Raw genomic sequence first — 24,925 nt, forward strand, 5'->3', positions numbered from 1 at the left:
GACAATTTCCGTGGCCTCCTCTGGCCCCGCTCCAACAGGTCCACGTCTCTCCTGAGGCCCCAGAGCTGGAGGCAGCGCTGCAGTGGGGGGTCTCCCCAGAGCAGAGCAGAGGGAGAAAATCAGTACATCAGATCTACTGCATGCTAGAAGGTTTCTAGTCCACCACCACCTCTGGCTCTCCGTCCTTGTGATGATGGTGACACCTGAAAGCCTATTAATTATGAACCCACCTGACGTCAATAGTTGCTATTTATTGCCAGGGCAGCAGCTCTTCAGAGCCTCTGCCCAAAGATGTGAGATCCACTCCTGTATAGAGGTTTCCAGCACAAAATGGACTTGGGAAGGGGAAGACCAGGAAAAGAGAGCCCTGGCCTCAAAAAGCCACATGTATCATGGAATCATAGAATCTTTGAGGTTGGGAAAGACCCTTAAGATCATCAAGTACAACCCTTAACCTAACACTACCAAGTCCACCAGGAAACCATGACCCTCCGCACCACGTCTACCCGTCTTTAAATCCCTCCAGGGATGGTGACTCCACCACTTCCCTGGGCAGCCTGTTTCAGTGCTTGACAACCCTTTCGGCAAAGAAATTTTTCCTAAGATCCATCCTAAACCTCCCCTGGTGCAACTTGAGGACATTTCCTCTTGTCCCATTGCCTGTTACATGGGGAAAGAGACCGACACCGACCTCCCTACAACCTCCTTTCAGGTAGTCACCCTCGCAGCCAGTGGTGATGCTGTTATGCCAAGGAATGATGCTATTTTGGGGAAAAGCCAAGAAACACGGCTGTTTCTTCTCAGTGGGGCACTCGAGGGACTGGTTACAAATCCCTGCAGGGGGGATGGTGCCATGGTGCCAGTTGGGTATCGGCATGTGCCAGCTCCCCAGTGCTCTCACCGGCACCAACCTCTAAGTCCAGACCACGTTTATTGGCTCCATGGCAAAAAGATACTTAATAAAGAAAACAAACCGTGTCCGACTAATCCCAGGGTTACGTCCCCAGCTCGGGTTTCTAATGGCTTTTCCACGCTGTTCCCAGCGCTCGGCAATTCTTCCATAACACCCCGTCCATCACCGCTGTTTCAGGGCTGGGATAGTGAGGCTGGGATCACCTCGATGGCTGGAAAAGCCCCTTCTGTTTATTTACGGCAGCTCTTCTGCTCTTGCCCTGCATGCCAGAGTAAACACGCCGGGGCTGGGTTGCCATAAGGTTTGCTGCTCGCCGTGTGTCAGTCAGGGTGAAGCCAAGCGGGGCTGCAGGGTGCCGGGTGCCACCTCGCGCCGGGGGCCATCCGATCCCTTCCACCTGTCGGGGTGGCTAATTATAACCCCATGGGACCGCCGCCAGCCCACAGGTTGGACCATAAAAAGAGAAAAAAACCTCTGGTCCCATCCAACAGAGGCAACAGAAAACTCAGAGCACCCCTAAAAAACCCTGGGGACAAATCCCCTGGCTACGGCGGGTGCTGATGAGGATGCCATCATCCTGCTGATGTTGTCCCCATCACAGTTTCCCCGCTCCAGGGTTCCCCCCGTAGCCCAGACTGGCAGTGGTGCCCGGTGCTGGGATGGTGCCCGGCTGGCAGCCCCCGGGGCCGGGACTCCTTCCTGGCTGCCAAGGCAGCTCTGGGTGAAATTCAAGGTGCCGCTAACAACCCACAAAGCCTTAAATGGCCCAATGGGCCCCAAGGCACATGGGGAGTGGGACGGGGGTGAGGAGGTTTGCAGGGCGCAGCCTTCTTTAGCACGGACCTGGCAAAGGAGGAGACAGCAACTGGTGCAAGGTCCCGGCTCAATCTTGGGAATGACATTAATTAATATTTTCCATGAACGAGCTTGGCAGGAGGCAGTGGAGGGCGGGAGGAAGGCGAAGCTGGGTTACTGGGCCGATCAACAACCGCCCACTGACCTTATGGGCTGGGGATGAGAGGTCTCATCCAGCCTGGCGTTCCCGGCTCCGCTCCACCAGCACTTTGCCCAGGTTGAACTTCTCAAGTATCTCCAGGCTTGTGACACCCCCTACCCGATCGCTCCTTTCCCAGTGCTGGGGGACGGCAGGTGACAAGGGACCAGCAGACGGACAAGAGATGGCAAAGTGCTGGAGCATCTTCCCATCTCCTTGGACCCTGTCCATCTTTCCGTCCACCGCGACGGACAGGAATTCAGCACCTGCCTGGAAACTTGGAGCACTGAGGTGATAAAAGCACCAACCAGACCTTCTGGGGAAGGGAAGCATTAAAAGCACAAGTTAATCCCCAAAATCCAAGTGCCTCAACTCAAGTGCTTTCTATTTTTTAAAGCCCTCTGCACATCCACGCAGCTTTGCCGGAGCTATTACAGGTAGCCCCATCGCCGAGCAGCAGGATTAACCGTCTGGATTGATGTCAGGCTGTTTTAATGTCCCTCTTACCCACCACATCTCAGCACTAAGTGGCTGTTGGGAAGCTATCGCTGGAGGTGGCGGAGCCGTTTTCTGACGCCGCTCCGAACTGACAGCCAGTAAATAGCTTTTTTTTGATGGCTTTTTTATAATTGGGTGCAGATGGAAGCAGCCTTAAAAAAAAATAAAATTCCAGCTCCCTGTCGTTAAAACCTGGAGGACAATACATCCGAACATCATCCAGGCTGTGGAATAACGATAGAGAAATTTAGCCGACAAAATTATCCTAAGGAATTCACTCCAAAATGGGTTTCTGCCCCCAAAACAGAGTTTGGTGCCCTAGTAAAATGCTTGCAGGGAAGCGATGACTTCTGATGGCCTTCTCCAAATGCTTTGGATTTGGGATCTACCAAATGTTCTCTAGGATCTACTGCAAAGCCGAGAACCCTCTGCCTCGGTATTTGCAGGCAATGAAACAGCATTTGAGCTAACATACCTCCAGAGCTGGAACAAGAATTGGCCGGCGTTTCTAAAATCACCGGGAACGTCATATTTAAGAGGCAGCAAAACAGCTGGGAGGGATCGAAGCGGGTAAGAAAAAGCCTTGTCCCTGCAGCACCCATCCCCCCAGCATGGTCCAGCCCAAATAGAAATGACCTAAGGGATGGGGCTCTCCTTCGCATCCCTTCTCCATCACCTTAGAGCTTCCTCTAAATCACCATAAACTGCTGCTTCTGATCTTGCTGCTCCTTGGTTTGAGGGTGTTACTCCTCTGTAATTGGAATTTCCCACGTAGCAAAATCACGTCAAAGAGTATTGTACCTCTCCAGCTTAAACCTCCAGGTTTCAGCTCCAAGCAGGAGCAGAAGTACCGTAATTGAGAATTTCCAATTTAGTTTGTTTTTTTCTTTAAATGTATCTTCTTATTTGGGAATTGCTTCCTGCCTGATCTCGCTCCTTACACCCAGCTCCCTGCAGACTGGTGAGAGCTCTGCTTAGAGTCGCAACCGCTGGATATTGGATTTTCCAGGCTTGGTTTTTGCCCGTGTCCCATCTCAGCCTGGAGGAGAGCCCCGCAGATCTGACAACGCTCATTGGTAGTGTAACCCAAAATATAAATAGAAGAAACACAGCAAGCCAAGAGGATGGAAGATCACCCAGCAACAGCAAGCAACTCAGCCCTACTCTAAACCCAAAGCACAACGGGACAGTTGAGCCACCACGAAAGCAAAGCCATAAACATAAGGAGGAATCATTAAATCATAGAATGGTTTGGGTTGAAGGGACCTTCAAAGATCATTTGTCCACATCCCTGCCATGGGCAGAGACATCGTTCACTAGACCCGGTTGCTCAAAAGGTTGCTGTCCAACCTGGCCTTGAACACCTCCAGGGATGGGGCATCCACAGCTTCTTTGGGCAACCTGGGCCAGGGGCTCACCACCCTTCTCAGGAAGAAAATTCTTCCTTATGTCCAACCTAAACCTACCCTCTTTCAGTTTAAAACAATTGCCCCTTGTTCTGGTAAAAAGTCTCTCTCCATCTGTCTTAGAAGCCCTCTTTCTATACTGAGAGGCCACGAGAAGGTCTCCCCAGGCTGAACCCCCCCAATTCTCTCAGCCTGTCCTCCCAGCAGAGGGGCTCCAGCCCTCCCGGCATCTCCGGGGCCTCCTCCGGCCCCACTCCAACAGTTCCGTGTCCTCCTGATGTCCCCAGAGCTGGAGGCAGCACTGCAGGGGGGTCTCCCCAGAGCAGAGCAGAGCAGAGCAGAGCAGAGGGGCAGAATCCCCCCCCTTGCCCTCCTGCCCACGCTGCTGGTGATGCAGCCCAGGATCCGGGGGGCTTTCTGGGCTGTGAGCACACACTGCCAGCTCAGGGCCAGCTTGTCACCCCACAAGTCCTTCTTGGCAGGGCTGCTTTCCATCCCTCCATCTACAGCCTGTGCTGAGACCAGGGGTTGCCCCCACCCACGTGCAGGACCCTGCACTTGGCCGTGTTGAGCTTCCTAAGGTTCACACGGGCCCAGTCTTTCAGCCTGTCAAGATCCCTCTGGATGCTACCCCTTCCCTCAAGAGAATCAATGGCACCACTCAGCTTGGTGTCATCTGCAAACTCACTGAGGGTGCAGTCAATCCCATGTCACTGATGAAGATATGAAACAGCAATGGTCCTAGTACAGACCATTATTGGACACCACTTGGTACTGATTTCCACTTGGACATTGACTAATTGATTGGAACACTTTGGATGCGGACATCCAGAAGGTGAATCCCAAACTGATGAGCAAAGAACCAGCATTCACCCCTGCACAGGAACGTCTATGGCATTCAGTCATTCACTGCCCTGCTTTGTTGAGGAACCCCGTTTCCATCAGAGACCCTCACAACTTCACTCATCACACCTCAAAGCCGTGATGGAGCCACTTTCACACAGGGAACCCATCGACGGTGAGTATCAACCCCAAATCATCACTGTTGAGGATGGAGCAAGACAGACACTCACTGGACATCCCCTACAGTGTCATCTGCATCAGGGGCTCCACCATGGGTGTGATTCCAGGAGGTTCAGGGAAGATATCACCCACTGCTCGCGGGACGCAGACATCATCCGATAACAGAGAACAGATGGGAACAAAGGGAGATTCCAACACGGGAAGCAAAGATGAAATCTGCTCTTCTTTGCGTTCATCTGTACAGAAGTTCAGGTTGAAATCAAGAACTCTCTGCCTCATCAGTACATTCCCACTTTATAACCGTGATTCAGCAACTGCTTTTCCCCTGAACTTCCTAATTTTCATGTTTGGCGATGCACCTCCTTCTACAAAGACACTGAAGTGCAAGAGAGAAAATCACAGACCTGTATTTATCTAGGCACTATTATCAACTAGCCCAGGCTATTAAGCAGTTCAAGTTTGCCCTGATAAGCAACACCTTTAATGTAAGCATGTGAATGCTGTTGAAGATACTACAGTTAAACTAAAGTAGCAATAAGAAGCCTCATTATGCCATTACAGAGTACAGTAAATAAGATGCAACTGGAAACCCACAAAGATTTCCGCAGCAATATGCGAGTCGGATTGGGCATGGAAGAAGCTTGATAAGTTTTAAATCTCCTCTGCAGGCTACAAAGCGCTTTCAACGAAAAGCTCCCACCGCCACTACCAAGATTTATCACTTAGGATCAGTAGCACAGCCATCGGCGCCCAGAGGAGATGCACAAGGACTCAATGTCCCCAGCAAGCCAACGGGATCCATCCCGACAGATCTCAGCCTGCTCAAATCCAGCCTGGACACCATTCAGGATCTTACGAGCGGGCTCATTACCAAGCCTATCCATTATTTAATTTTTTTTTAAGGAAGATTTTCCTTACTAATCAGTTTGTTGACTGAAGATTTTTGCTACACATTACAGGAAAAAAAAAATCAAATCAAGCAGGCGACTCTAACACCCTGAAAACATCTGTCAGCCAGAGCCAAAATTAAAGATAAATGAAACGAAGTTGCTTTTGTAGTTGATTTTCATACTGCTGCAGTGGACTATAAAAGAGCTATCACAGGCAGAGCTCTCCATCAGCTATTTCTGAATGACGGAAGAAGGTAAGCCATAAATCCCCTGTCCCAGAGAAGGGGCTGCCCCACTGTCCAGGAGTTATCTCCAGTGCCACCCAGACATGCCTGCAAGCACCGAAAATCAGTGGAAAGTTGAGGTTCACTCAGCACATCATGAACCTGTAGCTGGAACCGGTGGATACGTGGCTACCACCTACAGATATGCCTAAAATATCGTTAAAACCCCCTGGCAAACACAATTTGGGTCATAATGAAGGTGAGGGAGCCACGCCCAGGTAGTTTTCCATACTACACCTGCTCTGGCACCAAGAAAAAGGATGCTGATGCCTCCACCTGGCAAACTCCTCTCCTCTTTTTCCCCACACGCATGGTGATATCCTACCTGAAAAGCCCAGCGAGGGCTTGTAACCTCTAAAACCAGCCCCATGAAAAGCTTCACGCATGCAACCCCTGTTTCCGTAGTTAAGACCAGGCATTTCTACCACCTGTCCGCCATCTGAGCCCAGAACAGCTGCGCGCAAGATGGAGATAAATTTAAATTTTAAATGGCTCTTTCCCTTGCACGAGTGAGAGAAGGGGGAGGAGAAGCTGCCGAGATGCTTTAATGCAACACCTCCTCATCGCAAGTGTATGAAACGGATCATCTCTTAAGAAGAAGCAATTTGCTGACGTCCAGACCCTAACACCCAACCTTCATGGTTAAATCTGTTTGAGGTTTGATTCTTCTAATAGGAGCAGGAGCGAGTTTTATCCCCGGCGCAGGATGTGTTTGGTGACAAGGCTCAGCAAGCCCAACGCCACATGGGTCATCTTTAAAGATTTCGCCGAAATGGAAGAGAAAAGTGATATGTCTCTAAGCAGCAAAATCATGCAAGTCTTTCTCCTCTTCCTCTTCTCCACACTTTGGCCAGCTCACTCGTTTCACTGATTTACAGCTTTAACGAACATCCCCCCCAGTGGCCTCCTGGACAGCCCCTCATCATGTTGAGAGGTCCATTAATGGCATGGCCATTTCCCCATGGTCCCTCTGCTCAGGTCTGGCCAGATTCTGCACAGATACAAGATCCTGACCTTCCCTATCCAATGCTGCGAGCGTGTCCCGCTGCCACCAGCTCTCTCTGAATCAAAGGGGAGAGGAAATTGGAAACAGTTGTGATAGGATCATAAAAGGAATAAGACGGAGGTACGGCCAAGATACGGAAAATTTGGGACGGCTCAAGGCTTAGCCTTCCCCGTATCCCTTCCCGTGCTAATACCGAAAAGAGAGGTTTTATATTAAGACTTCTCGCACTTCAAACAGCCCCCCTGGTAGCTGGGCATGGAGGAGCTTCTCAGCTTGATTGGGTCTAATTCAGCATAACAACATCATGGAGTTTGGAGATGAACGCTTTGAGCCAGGAAATCTGTTCCTGCGGCGGCTGGTTCTCTCCAGGCATCAGCCCTGGCGCGATTTGAAAGAAAAATCATCCTCATTTGAAACCTCTTAGTCCCAAACTAAAAGCATAAGCCAAACGATCCGCATGTGAAGGAGCTGCGTAAGGTCTCACGCAGTATCTGAAGGGCCTCCAGGAGAAGAGCAAACCTTCGCTGACCCACTGATGCGATGCTGAAGACCCATAGGTATGAGGCTGCCACCCAGAAAACTGATCTGGACGAAACTCATCCCCAAAACACGGCCTCTCTTGACGCTAGCACATCTGGAGGGAAAGGAGGAGGCTGTTTGGAAATCTGGGTAAAGCGAAAGTCCCTTCACAACACGCAACCCATCCAAAACCTCTCCCAGATACTCTCTGGCTACGGCCAGCACCAGTTTTGGAGGGACAAGATCAAGGAGCAGCCTTGGCCTTCAGGATTTCCACAGCCAGAAGATGTTTAACGACCCTCAATGGGCTTTTCATCCAGAGATTTGTCCCCGTGCTTCTCCTCTAAGCGAGCTCTTGGAGTTCGGAAATGGCAGCAGTGAGCATAGAATAGCTCCTGTCCCACCACTAGTCCAACCACAACAGTGGGGATGTTGGGGTGAAGGAGCACAACCAACCAGGACAGCAGGATGGAGAAGCACGAAATCATTCTTAAAGGATTTACACACAGCTTAATAATTCACTGACATTCTTATACTTGCTAGACTCAAGAAGCTTCCACCATTAAGCACCTCCATGTTTTTTGCTGTCGTGAAGTCTCAGTGCTGCAGAAAGAGGCCAGCCAGTGTCCTTTACGCCACACCATATGTGATGGGTGCTGCAGTGGCCACTGTGATCACCTGGGACAGAAGCCCCGTAAGATCAGCAGTCTGGAACACCTCTCCTATAAAGAAAGGCTGAAAGAGCTGAGGTTGGAGAAGCCTGGAGAGGCTCCAGGAAGACTTTCATGTGGACTTTCAATATTTAACGGGGGATTCTAAGAAAGATGGAGACTTTTTACCAGGGCCTGTAGTGACGGGACAAGGGGCAACAGTTTTAAATCGAAAGAAGTTAGGTTTAAATTGGACATTAAGGAAGAAACTTTTTATTCTGAGGGTGCTGAGACACTGGCCCAGGTTCCCCAGAGAAGTTGTGGATGCCCCATTCTTGGAAGCGTTCAAGGCCAGGTTGGATGGGGCTTTGAGCAACCTGATCTAGTGGAAGATCCCGCTGCCTATGGCAGGGGGTTGGAACTTGATGGCCTTTAAAGGTCCCTTCCAACTCAAACCATTCTATGATTCTATGGAGGTGAAGTGTAATTACAGAGCTGGAATCAGCCAGCAGCCACCTGGATGAACATGCACAGGTTCCTCAATGATTGCATGTACTCAAGGGAAAGGCAGGCTGGCTGAGGGTCAACATGTGACCAAAGGAGGGGGAAAAAAGACCCAGAAAGAACAAAAACTGATGGTTGTTGGCTGTGAGAAAAGAAAAATGCTGGTTTAGCCAGCAGGCAACAAAAACCATTTGAGAACATGCAATACGAACACCGTTGATCTTCACCTTTCTGTGATAACAGATTAAGAGGAACAAGGACCCCAGGCTGCCACTCTCCATCGCTGGATAATTAAGAGAAAACCCCAGAGACATTTAACTGTTAGCTGCTGCTAACACAGCTCGTGTGGCTTTTCCTAAAGAAATGTGTTAAATTGAATGTATCAGACACATGAAATAAATTTACAGTGGGAACCTGTTAAACTACCACCAGAAAAGGAGAAAAAAAACAACCTAACGTGTCATGAGACTAGAGAAACGCAAACGAGAAGACGGCGTCAGCTAAGAAAAAGTCCCCACATTTGAATTTTCTACAGAAAAAATCAAGCAGCTGCCACTGGGAAAAACACCAGACTCCACCTGAGGGAGGAAAATGATTTTTCCCAAGGAAGCTGCACTTCCTCAGGCAAAGTGTCCTAACCAGACCTGCCCCTGCTAGCATGAGCATTGCTGATATTGTATGTGGATAGGACAAGGGGTAACGACTTTAAACCAAAAGAGGGGAGATTCGGACTAGATCTAAGGAAGAAATGTTTTACACTGAAGGTGGTGAGACACTGGCCCAGGTTGCCCAGAGAGGTGGGAGATGCCCCATCCCTGGAGGTGTTCAAGGCCAGGTTGGATGGGGCTTTGAGCAACGTGGTCTAGTGGGAGGTGTCCCCGCCCATGGCAGGGGGTTGGAACTGGATGATATTTAACGTTCCTTCTAACCCGAACCATTCTGTGATTCTATGAAATCAGAGCTCTGGTGAAAGGCTGTTGGCCAAGCAACTCAGTGGGACTGAAAAGATGGATTTTAGGAGATCTCTGGGCTGTCCCAGCATATGTCATAGAATCATAGAATGTGTCGGGTTGGAAGGGACCTTTAAAAGTCATCTAGTCCAACCCCCCTGCAGTAAGCAGGGACATCTTCAATTAGGTTGCTCAGAGCCTCATCAAGCCTGGCCTTGAATGTCTCCAGGGATGGGGCCTCCACCACCTCTCTGGGCAACCTGGGCCAGTGTCTCACCTCCCTCACTGTAAAGAACTTCATCCTAATGTCTAATCTAAACCTACCCTGCTCTAGTTTAAAGCCATTGCCCCTCGTCCTATCACTACATGCCCTTGCAAACAGCCCCTCCCCAGCTTTCCTGTAGGCCCCCCTTCAGGTACTGGAGCTCTGCTCTGATGGCAGATCCCCTGGTCAAGCCTCATTGGCAGGGATGGGGCTGGTTGTGGTCCCCAGGAGCGCTGGGTTACCAGCAAACACCGGAGCACAGAGCTCCCGCTTCCCCGTGATTTATTCCAGTACATCTCCCCGTGCGTTTTCATGGTAGTGTCGTTGTTTAATCTCACTGTGTCTTACTGTTTAACAGTCCCCACGGGGGAACAATTTACCCACAGGCTTCGAGGCAGCTGATGGAAACAATATGAAGATAGGTATTTAATGCAGCACGCTCACTAATGCACACCATGGGGGAAAAGCTTATTTAATACAAAACAATTTTACAGATGCAGCAGTTAGAGGGGACGGGGCTGACTCGCTTGTCTTTGCTCTGACACACTGCCAGGGCTGGAGGATGCCAGAATCAAAACCCGCCCGACCCATAATTCATAGAATCATAGAAGTGTTTCGGCGGGAAGGGATCTGTACAGCCCATTTAGTTCCAACCCCCTGCTCTGGGCAGGGACACCTCCCACCAGCCCAGGTTGCTCAGAGCCCCGTCCAACCTGGCCTTGAACCCCTCCAGGGATGGGGCAGCCACAGCTTCTCTGGGCAACCTGTTTCAGTACCTCACCACCTTTAGAGTAAATAATTTTTTCCTCATATCTCATCTAAATCTCCCCTCTTTCAGTTTAAAACTGTTCCCCTTCATCCTGTGGCTCCCCTCCCTGATCCAGAGTCCCTCCCCAGCTTTCCTGGAGCCCCTTTAGGGCCTGGAAGGGGCTGAAAGGTCTCCGCGGAGCCTTCTCTTCCCCAGGCTGAACCCCCCCAGCTCTCTCAGCCTGTCCTCCCAGCAGAGGGGCTCCAGCCCTCCCGGCATCTCCGTGGCCTCCTCCGGCCCCGCTCCAACAGCTCCATGTCCTCCTGATGTTGGTGGCCCCAGCGCTGGAGGCAGCACTGCAGGGGGGTCTCCCCCGAACAGAGCAGAGGGGCAGAATCCCCCCCCTCGCCCTGCTGCCCACGCTGCTGGGGATGCAGCCCAGGGTGCCGTTGGCTTTCTGGGCTGTGAGAGCACACTGACGGCTCGTGTTGAGCTTCTCATCAACCAACACTCCTAAGTCCTTCTCCTCAGGGCTGCTCTCAATTCTGTTCTCCACCCAGCCTGGATTTGTGCTTGCGATTGCCCAAATACAGTTTATTCCCCAATAAATCTTGTGCCTGGAAGGAAATCTCAAGCACCTGCTTCTTGGGGTGTTCATGGATGTAATCCAAGCGCTTGCCATAATTCCCAGGTCCAAGCTCTCAGCCACTCAAGAGATCTCAGCCCCCAGTTAGCCAGGAAATATTACAACAGCAGCCTGACGTGCAACACAAGTTTATCACCCTACCAGCTCCTTTAGGATGGATATTATTTCATATTATTTTGTATTATTTCATATTATTTGTGTATTATTTCAGGAGTCAAGCGTGGATGCAGCAATGAGAGAGGCCCGGCAGAGAAATCGCCTCTCAGACAAGCCGAGCATCTCTCCTCCATGCTTGCTGGCCACGCAGCCCATCATGACTGCGTCTCCTCCTGCTTGTCCCTAGCCCCAGGGAACATGCCACCACGGCATCACTCAATAGGGCTACATCATCCCTTGCACCTACCAGCCTCACCCCATCCTCTCCCAGTGAACCCATGCCCCAAACCGAGGTGCAAGCATGAGGACCTGCATGGGAGGAGGGACGGGGAACCAGAGACGAGTTTTTACCGCAGAGCAGCTCATCAAAATCATCTTCGGAAAACCCTGGGGAGCACCTGCAAGAGGCCCCATTTCTCCCTCTCTTCCCACTTCCCCCTTCAGGCTTCCTCCAATGCAGGTGACCAGCCCAGAGGGACCAGCCTCACCCAACGTGACCATTTCATGGTGCCAGAGAAGGTCGGGGAGCTCCAGGCAAGGTGGCAGAGAGATTTCTGTGGTGGGCATCACTTCGTGACTTTAGCTAAGACATGTATAATGTTGTGTTTAGAGATGATGAGCCGCAGACCTATTTGGAGCCATATTTCACCGACAGCTTCACCAAGCTGAACTTGCAGGTCCCTCCGCTCCCTTTAGGAAGCTGTAGGTCCGCGTGAGCGCACACAGGGTGGAGAAACTTCCCAATCCATGACCAAGGAACTGGTGAGAGTGCTGGAAATCGCAGTTCTGGTTCTGCTACCAGCTGCCTCCTGGAAATGATTAATATTGGGGGTCACATTCCCTTAAGAAAAGACATGGTCATGGTCTCACACAGGAGCTGTATCCTCTCCCCAAGGGTGGAGGGACTGTTAAGTCTACCTTCCCGGAAAAGGGACTTGGGAATGCAAAATTAACGCTTTCTCATTTATTCAAAGTGTCTAATGAAGCGTGAGCAGGCTGGTCCAAGCATTGTTTGTACAAAGACCGCACGTAGTTGGAGTTACAGCCCACGGGATGGGTCAAAGGCCGATCAACTTGGTCTGAGCATCCTGCAAGACATCTAGAAAGTACTTAAGAGGCAACACTGCCAATGACACGTCATAAATTATGGATCCTAATGGACATTTTTTATGAAGGTCTGATAAAAATCAAAAATTGTGCTTCTTCGGGGGAAGCACAGAGAGGAAAACACAACGGGGAGAAGAGCCCAGTGTGCCAAACTCCAGCACAGAAGGATCTAAATTCCTAATTACCGGACATCCTCGTTTGAGTTTATCCTCTGAGGATGCTACGCCGGTGTCGCACACCTTTGCCGTCCGCACCCTTTGCGGTTCAGACTGCAGGCAGACGGCTCTCGCCGTTCCTCGGACGGGGAAAGGCAGAACGAGAGAAGATTTACTCCCATCCTAAATTATTCAAAAGAAAAGGGACTGCGCATCTTTAACAAGCCATCGTTTTATGAAGCAAGGTTAACATTTTTACTTGATTCAGTAGAATATTATAAACTCTCCGGGGTCCATTTGAGGACTTTCTACTTTGAGCAAAGGAACGGACTCAGCACTTTTTATATTATTTAGAGAATAAAATTAACCCTTAATGGCCCAAGCTGGTATTTCTCCTCCCCAGTTAAATATGGCCCGCTCAGCAATTTCTCCCCATATATAATTACAGGCTGCTATCCATCATCTGTAGGAGAATGCTTTTCTGACACTCTAAAAGTGACACGGTAAGCACTTTTACTAATAGAATAAATATTCTAAATATCTCTTTTATATTTTCATTTAAATTGGAATATTTTAAAAATAATTGTAGGGACCCTGGCTGCGTGGCCAACGCTGCGCGGGAGGGAGGCGGCAGGATGCCCGTGTTTTCCTTTGGAGGAAATGTTTATCCTGCACGCGGTCCCCTCCACACGCTGCCACAAAAAGTAATTAGGCACGGACTAATTTATTAGCATTTCCCTTCACTCCTGCTGATGTCCCGCTTTCCTTAAAGCTCTCGCTTTTGGCTTTTTTTCCTCCTTCTTTTTGCCTGGTTTTTGCTCTGTAGTGGTTTCTCCTCGGGAAAGGAAGGATCTGCTTGTAGAAGGCACCATCCAGTGTTGTGTTTGGGTTCTGGGACAGGCTGGTGGCTTTGCAAGATGACACCACGGTGATGGGCGTCGAGCACCTCCAGCTTCACTTGCTGGGTTGCACCTCTGCCAACGAGAGCTACAGGGATAGAGAACAGCAGGAGAAAAGCCCTTTGGAGCTCCAGCCCAGAGCAGCACGTGGATCCAAGCATCCGACTGCTCATCCCAGCAACTTTCCCAGGTGAAAAGCAGCCAAAATCATGAGGGAGTTAGAAATCTCCAGGAGCAGCAAGACTAAGCAAAACCACGCTTAGGCAGACACTTATTTTCACGTTATCTATTAAATGTAATAAAATAATATCGTTCCGTAGGCCTGCTGGGGCGTATTTGGGATGGTGCCCTGCGATCTGGCAGACTCGAGGCACACAAAATGATTGTTTCATTAGCGGCTCGTTTTTTCAGTGAAAGAGCCGATTTAAAGCACTGCTTGCAAAGTTCCTCTCGTGTCTTCAACGTGGTACATGGAGTCTCCAGCTCAAGGAGGAGGCTTTCACTGTCTCTTCCTGTTTGTTTGCCATCGGCTTTTGGAAGTGGATGAAGCAAGCCGGGACACTGATGTGATGTTTTCTTCCGTATCAAACAAACCCTTAGAGGCAACTAGCAAAGAAGCAGACCGAGAGATGGTTCCCATCCTCCAGGTGGGTTCATAGAGATGGGCCAACGTAGCAGAGCAAACCATGGGTGGGAAGGGACCTTTAAGGGTCATCTACTCCAACCCCCCTGCCACGGGCAGGGACATCCTCAACTAGACCAGGTTTTTCAGAGTCCCGTCCAACCTGGCCTAGAATGTTTCCAGGGATGAGGCGTCTACTACCTCTCTGGGCAACCTGCGCCAGGGGCTCACCACCCTCAGAGTAAAACATTTCTTCCTTAGATCTAGTCTGGATCTCCCCTCTTTGAGTTTAAAACCATTACCCCTTGTCCTATCACTCCAGGGCCTACTAAAAAGTCTGTCCCCATCTTTCCTATAAGCTTCCTTGAAGTATTGAAAGGCGACAAGAAGGTCTTCCTGGAGCCTTCTTTTCTCCAGGCTGAACACCCCCAACTCTCTCAGCCCTCACAGCAGAGGGGCTCCAGCCCTCGCAGCACCTCCGTGGCCTCCTCTGGCCCTGCTATAACAGGTCCGTGCCTTTCCTGTGCTGGGGATCCCAAAGCTGGACACAGTGCTCCAGGTAGGGTCCCGCCAGAGCTGAGTAGAGGGGGAGAATTACTGCCCTTGACCTGCTGGCCACAATGGTCAAAGGATCAGCCTGATCAAAGGATGAGCAGAAATTCCACCACATAACCCACCTCAGAAGAGCAAAGCCTGGCAGCTCTTCAGCTACGGCAGAAAAGCATCATCTCCATAAATCTCAGAGTCCACCTTTGCTTTATTCAAACCTCATGGCAAATTGACTGGCTGCCCCTTCTGGACCATGACTTCTTGGGGACTCTGCATTGCTGCTCTCGCAAGTTTGAGATGGCAGCTGCAGAAACTAAGAGAAGGTGGCCCATATCGTGTTCATGGGACCCAAAAAAACCCCCATGTGGTCTACTAACAGAAGAGTGGTTCACACCAAGAGGCAGAAAACAGGAAAGAGCAGCCAGATAGGACGGTCACTTCAATTCCCAGGGAAACACCAGCACAGCCAACTCTCTCCCTTAGCCACTAAGCAAGGAACAGTCACATCCTGCGGTGTCTCCTGTCACTTACAAAGAAAGGGGGAGCCACAAGATGTTGGATAAACCCCAAAATTTCATTTTTTTGCATGTAACAGCTCTAAAAGTCCTTTGGAAACCTGCAAGTAGCAGCTGGCTCCAGGCCCCGCTTCAGGAAAGCTGCTCTCTCTCAAGCTCTGCACGTTACGTAGGGTGCCGTAAACTCGCAGATGAGATTACAAGTCTACCCGGGGTGCACATAAAGTCCATGTAGGACTTCACTGCATTGATTTAAACCAGAAGGCCCCCAGGACCTGGAGGTGGGCTCCATGAAGCCCCCAGGTACCTATCTGGGCGCAGCTTGAGGTTAGGTGAGGAAGGGTGGTCTTGATGCTAAGCCACAAGATGTAAGGCTCAAGTTTTAACCCGTCATGGAGTCAGCGTGCAAAATAAGCATTAATGTCTGTGGGTGTTCTATGTACAACAGGGACTCAAAAGCCTTTTCCTTCACTTCTCGTCTATTTAACTGAGCAATTTTCAGGGCAGGCGGTATCAGCCCAGGCACCGGACTCGGGCAACATGGACAGAACCTTCCCTGGGAGACTCTTCCCAGGGAAACACCAGCACAAAGTTTGCGAGCTGCAGCCTTTAATTTGTTTTCTATTTTTTTTCCTGCCTGTAAGACAGGCAAACCACTTTGCCCATCATCCTTTGGAAAAGCACAGGACTGCCGTTCATCACCTCCAGGTGTTTGGCAGCTTCCAGCTCTACGGCTCCCTTTGGTGCCGTAGCTCGGGTGAAAAACAGCTCGTGGCTTCAGCAAAGGCGAAATCCATCCCAGGACCCCGAGAGCCGGTCCCCTCTTTACCTTTTCTCCCATGGGACAATAGCCTTTGAGGAAATCCTGGCATACTTCTGCCTTCCTGGACACGTAGACGTGGCTGTAGGGGCAGTTGCTGTTGTTGCAGATCCCCTTCAAGAAGTAGGAGCACACCGGCATCTGCAAGGGCAGAGGATGAGAAACCCGTTAGTGCTCCCCCCGATTCGTGATTAGGAACTGTTCCAACACCCAGAACTGAAATAAAACTGTGACATGTGTAAAATAAATATATGCCTTTTGCCAGCCACTGATCCCAGAGGTATTTTTAGTTCTTCTATTGGTCTCCTGCAACGCAGCTCCACGACATTATGCAGTCCCGGCGTATATATGCAGGGGGGCGAATATGCTGCCGTAGCATCCTTCAGGATGCTGGCGAGAGGGTGGAAAGCATGAAACTGCCTCTGTACAGCATGGGGAAGGGATGGGGGACTTGTAATAAACTCTGCTATCGTGGGGGCTTCGCCGGCACAACGCACGTGGCAGGTTCATCTTCTGCTGACGCTTCCAACTAACCTTGAAGAGGAGAGAAGGGGCGGCTGCTCCCTGGGCTCCTTGCTCGCAAAAGGCACTAAGTTGAACGCACCGTCGCATGGCCGAGGACTGGGAACACCCTTCCCAACGGGAGATGCAGCTGCTGTGATGGGAACAGGGGTGCAGGGCTTGTACCCAGACCGGCTGCACTCTCCCATGGTGGGTTCTAGCCATCACAAAGGCCAAAACAGCATCCTGGGGGTGCGCCCCCTATTTGGCTCTTCCCTGGGTACGGAGCTGGCTGGAGGGTGCAGAGCACATGGATAGACAAAGACTCCAAAAGGTGGGTCTGAGCAAGGGGGAAAGCAAGTGCTTGCACCTCCGCAAGCATTTTTTTTTGGGGGGGGTGCATCATGTGAAGGCATCGGCCTGGCATCCCCCAAGGGTTGTGAGTGATGTGCTGATGCTTGTCCCTGTGAGCCGGAGGAGGGATGCTCCAGGAGGGAGGGAAAGGAGGAGGAGAGACCGGGCTCAAGGGATGCTCCACGAGGGAGGGAAAGGAGGAGGAAAGCCTGGGCTCAAGGGATGCTCCAGGAGGGATGCCCCAGGAGGGATGGAAAGGAGGAGGAGAGCCCAGGCTTCAGGGATACTCCAGGAGGGAGGGAAAGAAGAAGATGAGCCCAGGCTCCTGCCACAAGCAGTCCAGGATGAGAGTGGTCGGATCCATGGAGCAGAGTCCCGCTCCCACATTCACTGCTCCCGAGCTTTAGCAGCGCGACAGCCAACGGGGAAAAGCGAACGAGCAAGGATCCTCATCGTCCTCAAACCACAAACTTCACCTTCCGCCAGCTGTTATAATTAAAAACAAATTACCAGCCTGCTGCGATATTTCAGCATCCTTAACTCACCGGCTACCGCAGGCAACTTCCCGACCTGACTAAGCAGCTGCCGAGGGGAACGTGCGCTTCCCGAAGCCGCCGCGACGATCCGGCTCCTCCTGCTCAATCCCTCGCTGTTCGTCTACGCGCCAAATTTCCTTACTGCTCGGCGCAGTATCGATCCCTCCGTTCACCGGTAGCATCTCAGTCCCGCCGGTTCGAGCATCCCCAAACTAATATTTACAATTCTGTAATAACCGCAGCCGAGGCTATCGGGAAAAAAATCCCTTTCCCTGAAGGGCACATTAGGGTTTTAACTAAATTGGCTCACTTGAGGCAAAGAGAGAAATAAGAGAGAAGGAGGGGGAAGCAGAGGGGAAAGAAAACAAAGGGTGCTTTAAAGGAGAAGAGTTTATTTTTAATTGTCTTTTAACTGCAGACATTAACATAAAGGACAGGGCTCTGGGGCTATCTTTTTTGGTGGTGGTGGTGTGACCGTAAATGATTCCCTTAATGTAGTTTTTGATATAGAGCCCAAATTAGCTCTAATAAAAAGGGATAATAAAGGCAGCTCTTCTACAAAAATAAACTCCTCCTAGCTGTCAAGCCTGAGCCATTATCAAGAGGAAGCAGCACTCTCATTTCAATTAACCTTGTTTGCACCCCACTACGTCCACACAAATAACAATAACATTAATTCAAGGCACTGGTGCGGTGCGTCCGTATTAGACAGCTTTGACTATGTACACGCTTTGGAGCCAGCAGCTAATGAACCCGAAACTCGACGTGAATTTCCAAATTGCTCACAACAGAGTTTTGAAGCTCTATTAGGGAGAAAAATGCTGATTCTTTTCGAGTTCCTCAAGGGGAAAAGCTGTTGTAGCAGCAGCGGGCGGTTGCCCGAGTCTTAGCCTCTTGCTAACCTTCACTCACAAACCTATTCATTCAGATTTACTGGTTTCTCTCAATCACTGGGACGCGCCGGTGGCTCTGCCCTGTCGCAGAGAAATTCCCCGTACAGCGCTTCGACGGATGCTCCTCCGCCGAGGGCTCTGCCCTTCATCCCCTGCACAGCAAAATCCCCCAGCCACAAGTTTTCCCGCTCCTCCGGGCTCCTTTTTCCATTGTCAGAGGGATAATTTGGTTTTTGAAAGCGTCTGCAAAGCATCGTCCCCATCTGGAGCAGCCCTGGCCCCGGAGCGCATCCTCGGCTTGGAGGAAGGTTTTTGCTGCTTAGGATGGGGAAAAGCTCACCGTTGCTTTTCCCAGAGAAAATAGAGGGATTGTCCCCATTTTTCCGTGGGGAAACTGAGGCACAGGATAGCTCCAAGGTTGAGCAAGAGTTTTGTCCTCAAACCAACAGCTTTTGTCCTCAAAGCAAACTCCCCAAGCATTCAGACCTTCCCTTCCTGGACTAGGCATGTGGCTCCATCCGTGGTGACTTCCCGCCAAGGTGGGACACACGATGACAACAACCTGAAGCTCTTCCGATGAGGAGTTTGTGGGGCTCCCCCCCACCATAACCGCAAAGTGAAGTCGAGAGTCAACTAACGGGGCATCAGCAAAACCGGCAGCCCCCAAACCACTGCATCGTTATAAACCGCATGAAGAAAAATCATTCATTGCATCAAAACCCCAACTCAAATAGCCAAAACCAAGCTGTTCCCCAATCCCTCAATCGAGGAGCAGGGAGGAAACTGCTCCAAAAAACCCATGAGCAGGGGGAAAAACACTGCCTTCCTTTGCCGAGCGGCTTCACCTGCCTTTCTCCGCCGCTGATAAACGAGGCGAACGCCACCTTTGCTAGTAATCACCCCGGTTAACAGGGAGCTACAGGCGTTGAAAAGCAAAGTCGCCTCTCGCTTTGGGTAGCAGCATCCCCGCAGCTATAAATCACCCTGAAACGGGCTTGAACTCCACCGAGGAGGTTGTTTCTCTTCCAGCCCGCGCTGACGACAAGGTGGCGAGCGGAGACCTCTGAACCGCCCCCGGGGCGCCTAATCCGGCGAAAAATAATCCTCCTTCCCCGCGGAGCGCAATGTGCATGGCCAGAAACACAGTATTTGTTTCTAAGGCACGTAAAAGAGCTGGCACCTGCCTGCTTCGTTTGTAGGCTCGTTAATTTAACGACTCAGCTTGGGTTTAGATGACACTTCGGTAACGGCGAACTGCTAAGGAAGAAGGTGAGATGGGCAGAGGCCATCCGTGCCCTGTGGGATCCCTTCCCAGGGACCCCGTCCCCAAAATGAGGATGGCAAATCAGCTCTTGGGCCGGAGCCTTCAGCATGATCACCCCTTTTAATTCAGTTTTATGATGATATTACCATTATCCTTCCCCAGTTTCTAACTGGCAAGGCGCTGCTATGGGGGAAAGGTTGAGTTTGCCACACCACGCTGCAGCCAGCGGTCCCCACCCGTCTCCCCAAAACGGAGCCCAGGAACCAAAAGCTTGAGGTTCTGCTTGAGGCACCAAGACACACTGGTGTTTCTGGAAGGGAAACTGAGGCCACATCTCCACCAGCATATTAAACATGCCAAGGAATATTCCCAGGTACCGAAACAAGCTGGCACAAACCCATCCGCATCCAGCCGTTGCATCCTTCGGTGGATGCCGAACCGCCGACCACAACAGCTCCTTGGCCGTCTCCAACTCCCAAGTCTCACCCAGGTTTTTGCTCCAGGACCAAAACCGAGCTGAAATATCATTTAACTCGACAGTACAGATGTAAACCAACAGTCTGGTGTGGTCTAGATGAGCATCAATCCTTCGGCTCAGAGGCGCGGGCATTGGGTTCCGTGCTGCCGTCGGCACTCGCAAATCACTTACGTGGGTGAAAATAAGCCGCTGGCCTCATGTCCATTCCAAATCTGCATTAATGACGACAATTCTGGATACACCACCAGCCAGCACCTTTGCAAAGCTTTCTTCTTTCTTGGCTTCTTTATTTCTGAAGTCTAACTATAAGTTATAGGAAGGAAAAAAAAAAACCCAAACCAGCCCTTTTTCCTTCTATCAATTCTCATTCCCATCCCTCCTTTGACATGCCACAAGTCAGGGAGTACAGCTGTCCCCGGTCTATCTCCTCTATTTTATATACTCGTGATTAAGTGACTCTGAAGAGAGATACATGTAAAAAACATATGGCGCTTTGTGTCTCGTTCAGAGCGACTCTGCTCACCGCCAGGATAACTTATGAGCTCCCCGCTGACAACGAACGTGCCTTAGGCAAACGCAGGGAAAGGGAGACAAGGAAATTGCGTGCCCAAAGGCAAATGCTGTTGGAAAAGATCCTGTCCCAGACGCTGATGAGACCCGACATCCCATGGGTTAAATCCTTTACAGGTCAGTAATTGCACTGTAATTATCTACGTGATGCTGTGGATGGGGAACGGAGGGCGGCGATGCTCAGAGTGGGGAGAAGAAGGTGCTATAAGGACAATTTACAGGGCACGGGCTAAATAACCAAAGCTTGAGTAACTAAAAGCACCACTTCCAGATCCAGCCTGGCTCAGGTGAGCTCCGGTCCCTGCCGTGCCCCAGGCACAGCTGCAAAAGCTTTGACAAAGCTGCCTTCGACAAATGACGTGCCAGAAATACGGCCGAGGGGGGCTGCAGACTCATCGTGATGAAGGATGGAGCTTTACGGGTTTCTCCGGGAAAAGCGGTCCTCATTCGCATCCCACTTTCTGGCACCTCCATCCCGACAACGGAGCCTTGACACCGGAGCTGATCACAAACCGCTCCCCACACAGCAACACCGCTTTGGTTGGCGTCTCAATACCCCGGTGGGATTAACCTTACTGCTGTTGTTTGGTTGATCCTTCGTCTGCAGCAGAGAAATGATCCTCCAAATCCGTCCAATAAAGCCAAAACGTAAATACCTGCTTGAAGCACATCCCGGTTCAGCGAAGGACCCGCAGCTACGCTTAACCTTCAGCATCAACTTCACCTCAGCTTCAACGCTTGAGGTCTCCAAAGCTACGTCTGACCGGAGATCCTAGCCACTGAACGGAGGTTAATCTGCTAAATCGTCAACTGATAATCACTAAAAGAAAACCTAATTAATTTTCCACCTCACTCTATGTAATAAAACCGTGAAGCCCCAAATACATCAAGAACGTTGAAAACTCAAAAGCCGTTCTGCCACCGCCTGGCTTTTTAGAAAGGTTAATTTATACCTCCAAGCTCTTGTACGTTATAACGTCCTCCTCCTCCGACCCCAGCGCGGGGTGATTTAGAGGGAAGGGTGATCTTACAGAGGTAGTTAAGGATTAGATGCAACTAAACACCACTCCCATGCTCTTTCTCCCTGCTGCCTGGAGTTAAGTTAAGCACTCCTTAACCCAACGGACATTACCCAGCACAGCCCCAGGTGCTCCGGTTTCCAACCCGCTGCTTAACGCATTCATCTACTGATTCACGGCGCCGGTTGAAGAGGCACACTTTGCTCTCACAACCCCATCATAGAATCATAGAATCATCTAGGTTGGAAGGGACTTATAAGATCATCAAGTCCAACCATTAACCTAACACTGCCAAAACCACCATTAAACCACGTCCCTCAGCACCACGTCTACCCATCTTTTAAATCCCTCCAGGGATGGTGACTCCACCGCTTCCCTGGGCAGCCTGTTCCAATGCTTGACAGCCCTTTTGGTGAAGAAATTTTTGCTAATATCCAACCCAAACATCCCCTGGTGCAACTTGAGGCCGTTTCCTGAAGAGCTTGGCAAGCGAACTATAGACGAACTCTGTTGGAAGCACTCAATGAGATAGATTTCCCTACAGCCACCAATGCATCATGTTTGTTGGGAAGCTGTACAGACCTTGTCTTTGGACACCTTGTGGGAAAAGGAACAGGTCCCATCTGTCTTCTTGCACGTGCCACGGAGAAACCTGTAGATACACCAGAAGGAGAGGGTTGAGCATGAGGCGGGTTGCAAAACATGCGGCTTTAAACACTGAGCATCTGTCTTGCCCCATTACCACGTTTGCCCCAAGACCAAAAATACACGTGACTGTTGCCAAGCTCACTCTTAAAGCCCATCTCATGCCCTAAATTAGTACAGGTCCTTCTCATTAGAAGAGCACCTGAAGCTTCCTGATAGGTTTTGTTCTTTCATCATATTTGGCTGCTCATTAGTAGGTAGAGGAAGGCTTGCACCATGAGGTTCAGAGATGATGCTCCCAGAAGGAGAACGGTCCTTCATATAGCCCCTCCACCAGATGCCAGATGAAGCACCAGGAGGACCTCAGGGTGTGAGTGGCCAACAACCAGGAGGAACAGAGACAGACACACACCAGAAACCAAGATCCCAAAGCACGTGAGGATGTCTGGACTCAGAAGTTTTCCTAGAAGGTACCAGTGTGATAGCAGATTAATAAAACGTATGTGTTATTGTAGGAAGAGGCGGTCTGAATCCTCCAAAAACAGACTCCAGGGTTACATGTTCTGAGCTGCATAACCTTACAGGGAGGTTCTGGTGCACAGAATACGCTCCCAGCTTTATTTATAAAATCTGGGTAAATTCAGAGCTGAGCATGGAGAGATTCGTTAAAAATAAAATAAAATGCAGACTGGTTTGAGCAGAGTCAACAGGGAACATACAGATATGAAAACTAGCCGGTTGATCTGCAGCTGAGAACCATCTGCAACTAGGTTTGCAGATGACTGTGATCACAGCATACCTATGTGCAGCTCCTCAAGACACCCAGATCTGTAAAATAATGGACACCCCTACACCAAAAGCAGACTGAGAAAATTAAGAAACGATAACAGAAAGCTAAAGAATGGAATCGGAGCTAGAAGGCACCAGGGTAAGGAGACACAAAACCAGGAATAAATCAGCGTTGTCCTTTAGTGATCCGTGGAAATGGGGCAGCCTGGAGACCCAAAAGACCTCAAGGACCAGCAATTCCTGAAGTGTGCAAGGAGCACAGCCCAAAACCAGATTTGGTCGCTGACATAAGAAGAACCAAGGATTCAAAGTGAGGATTCAGCAGTTGGCATCCCTTGTCCTCTATGTCACCAAAAGTAATCCTGACCAGATACCTTGGACACGTGTGCCTCGGTGCTCGCGAGGATGTTATGGGAGAATGAGTGAGAGCGAGTGAATTAATTTAAAAAAAAAATAAATCACCCTTCCTTCCTATATGGTCTCCCATCGAGCTTTGAGCAACCTCCAAATGATTTCTAGCACAGCAGCAATTTTACGGAGAAATTACTCAAGGAGTTCATCAGTGGAGTTGGCTTTTCTACACTTTTTAAACGACTAATAATATAGTTTAATCAACTGTTGGGCAGGTATAATGAGCTGGCAACATGAATCAGTTCTCCTGTAATAAATTATCGAGTCTCGTAGCTGCATGGCGTCACAGGCTGAAGGATTAAAACCTGTTGCATGGATCCGAGGAGATCTGAGAAATGCTGCTGGAAGAAATCATCTGGTGCGTGGTCAGGGGCTGGCTCTCAAGTCACTCAGCTCAGATCTGCACCGCTCCGATATCTGCATCAAATATTACCCAGGACCCACAAAATCATTCAAGTCAGATGGTTTCTTTGGGGACCGGCTAAAATTTTTAGCCTCAAAATTCCACCTGGCAAACTCTGATGGCATCCTCCACCTGTCAGCAGTGAGTAACCAACTAAGGACTATTATTCTGATTCAATTTAAGAAATGTTGATTTGATCTTATTACTAATTCTTATAACACTACTCTGATTTTTGAATTTTTTTAGAGCTTCTGTACTACGATATAGAAGGTTTGTTATCAGATATAAATGTCCTGGTGCTGGTATCCAGCTCCAAAATGTGAAATCAGTATTTCTGTAATCCCGGCAGGCTGTGCAGAACAACCAAAATGTGCGTATTTAACTTGGAGGCTGGTTGTGAAATGCTTTATTAGCATTAATGCTGTGTAAATTTAGAGAAAAATTACCAGAAGAGATTAAATAGACCACAATTCTCCAGTCTGGGAAGTCTGGACAGAGAGGAAAGGACTATATAGTTATAAATGGTGCCTAGAAGGTGATGAGGGAATGCTTATTCCATCCTTCTCATGAACCATGAGTGAGGAGGGACCAGTTGAGGAAGCATTTTTCATGCAGTCTGTAATTCAGTTGTGCAACCCATTGCCATAAATATCACTTACTAAAGAAAAGACTAAATAAATTCACCAAAAAAAGAGAACTGCTGGCTATTACATGATGATGGCTTGGTGGCACCCTCTAGGAGTTGAAAACTCAATGCTACCAGGCTGCAGGGCTTCACTGAGAGGTCCCAGGCAGGAGAAAGAGCCCTTCTCTACGTGTCCTTCTCCTGTAGATACCTCCAACCCAACAGTGTTGGGTAGACCCTGGGCCTGAGCCAGAACAGGTGGTTCTCATGGTCTTACGTAGAATCATAGAATCATCTAGGTTGTAAGGGACCTTTACG

The 24,925-nt window shown here is 49.9% G+C and overlaps 1 protein-coding gene across 1 annotated transcript in view; it reads right to left on the reverse strand.

The window, feature by feature from the left end:
* Positions 1 to 24,925, reverse strand: part of ZC3H3 (zinc finger CCCH-type containing 3) — a 191,900-nt gene that overhangs the window by 17,966 nt on the left and 149,009 nt on the right. Inside the window, exons 8-9 of the mRNA XM_063327655.1 lie at positions 22,317 to 22,386; positions 16,129 to 16,260 (exon numbers count right to left, since the gene is read on the reverse strand). Coding sequence (XP_063183725.1) covers positions 16,129 to 16,260; positions 22,317 to 22,386 — 202 coding nt within the window. The remainder of the gene's footprint in view (positions 1 to 16,128; positions 16,261 to 22,316; positions 22,387 to 24,925) is intronic.

The sequence above is a fragment of the Chroicocephalus ridibundus genome, chromosome 2 (genome assembly GCF_963924245.1).
Source record: "Chroicocephalus ridibundus chromosome 2, bChrRid1.1, whole genome shotgun sequence".
In the NCBI taxonomy this organism is placed as follows: Eukaryota; Metazoa; Chordata; class Aves; order Charadriiformes; family Laridae; genus Chroicocephalus; species Chroicocephalus ridibundus.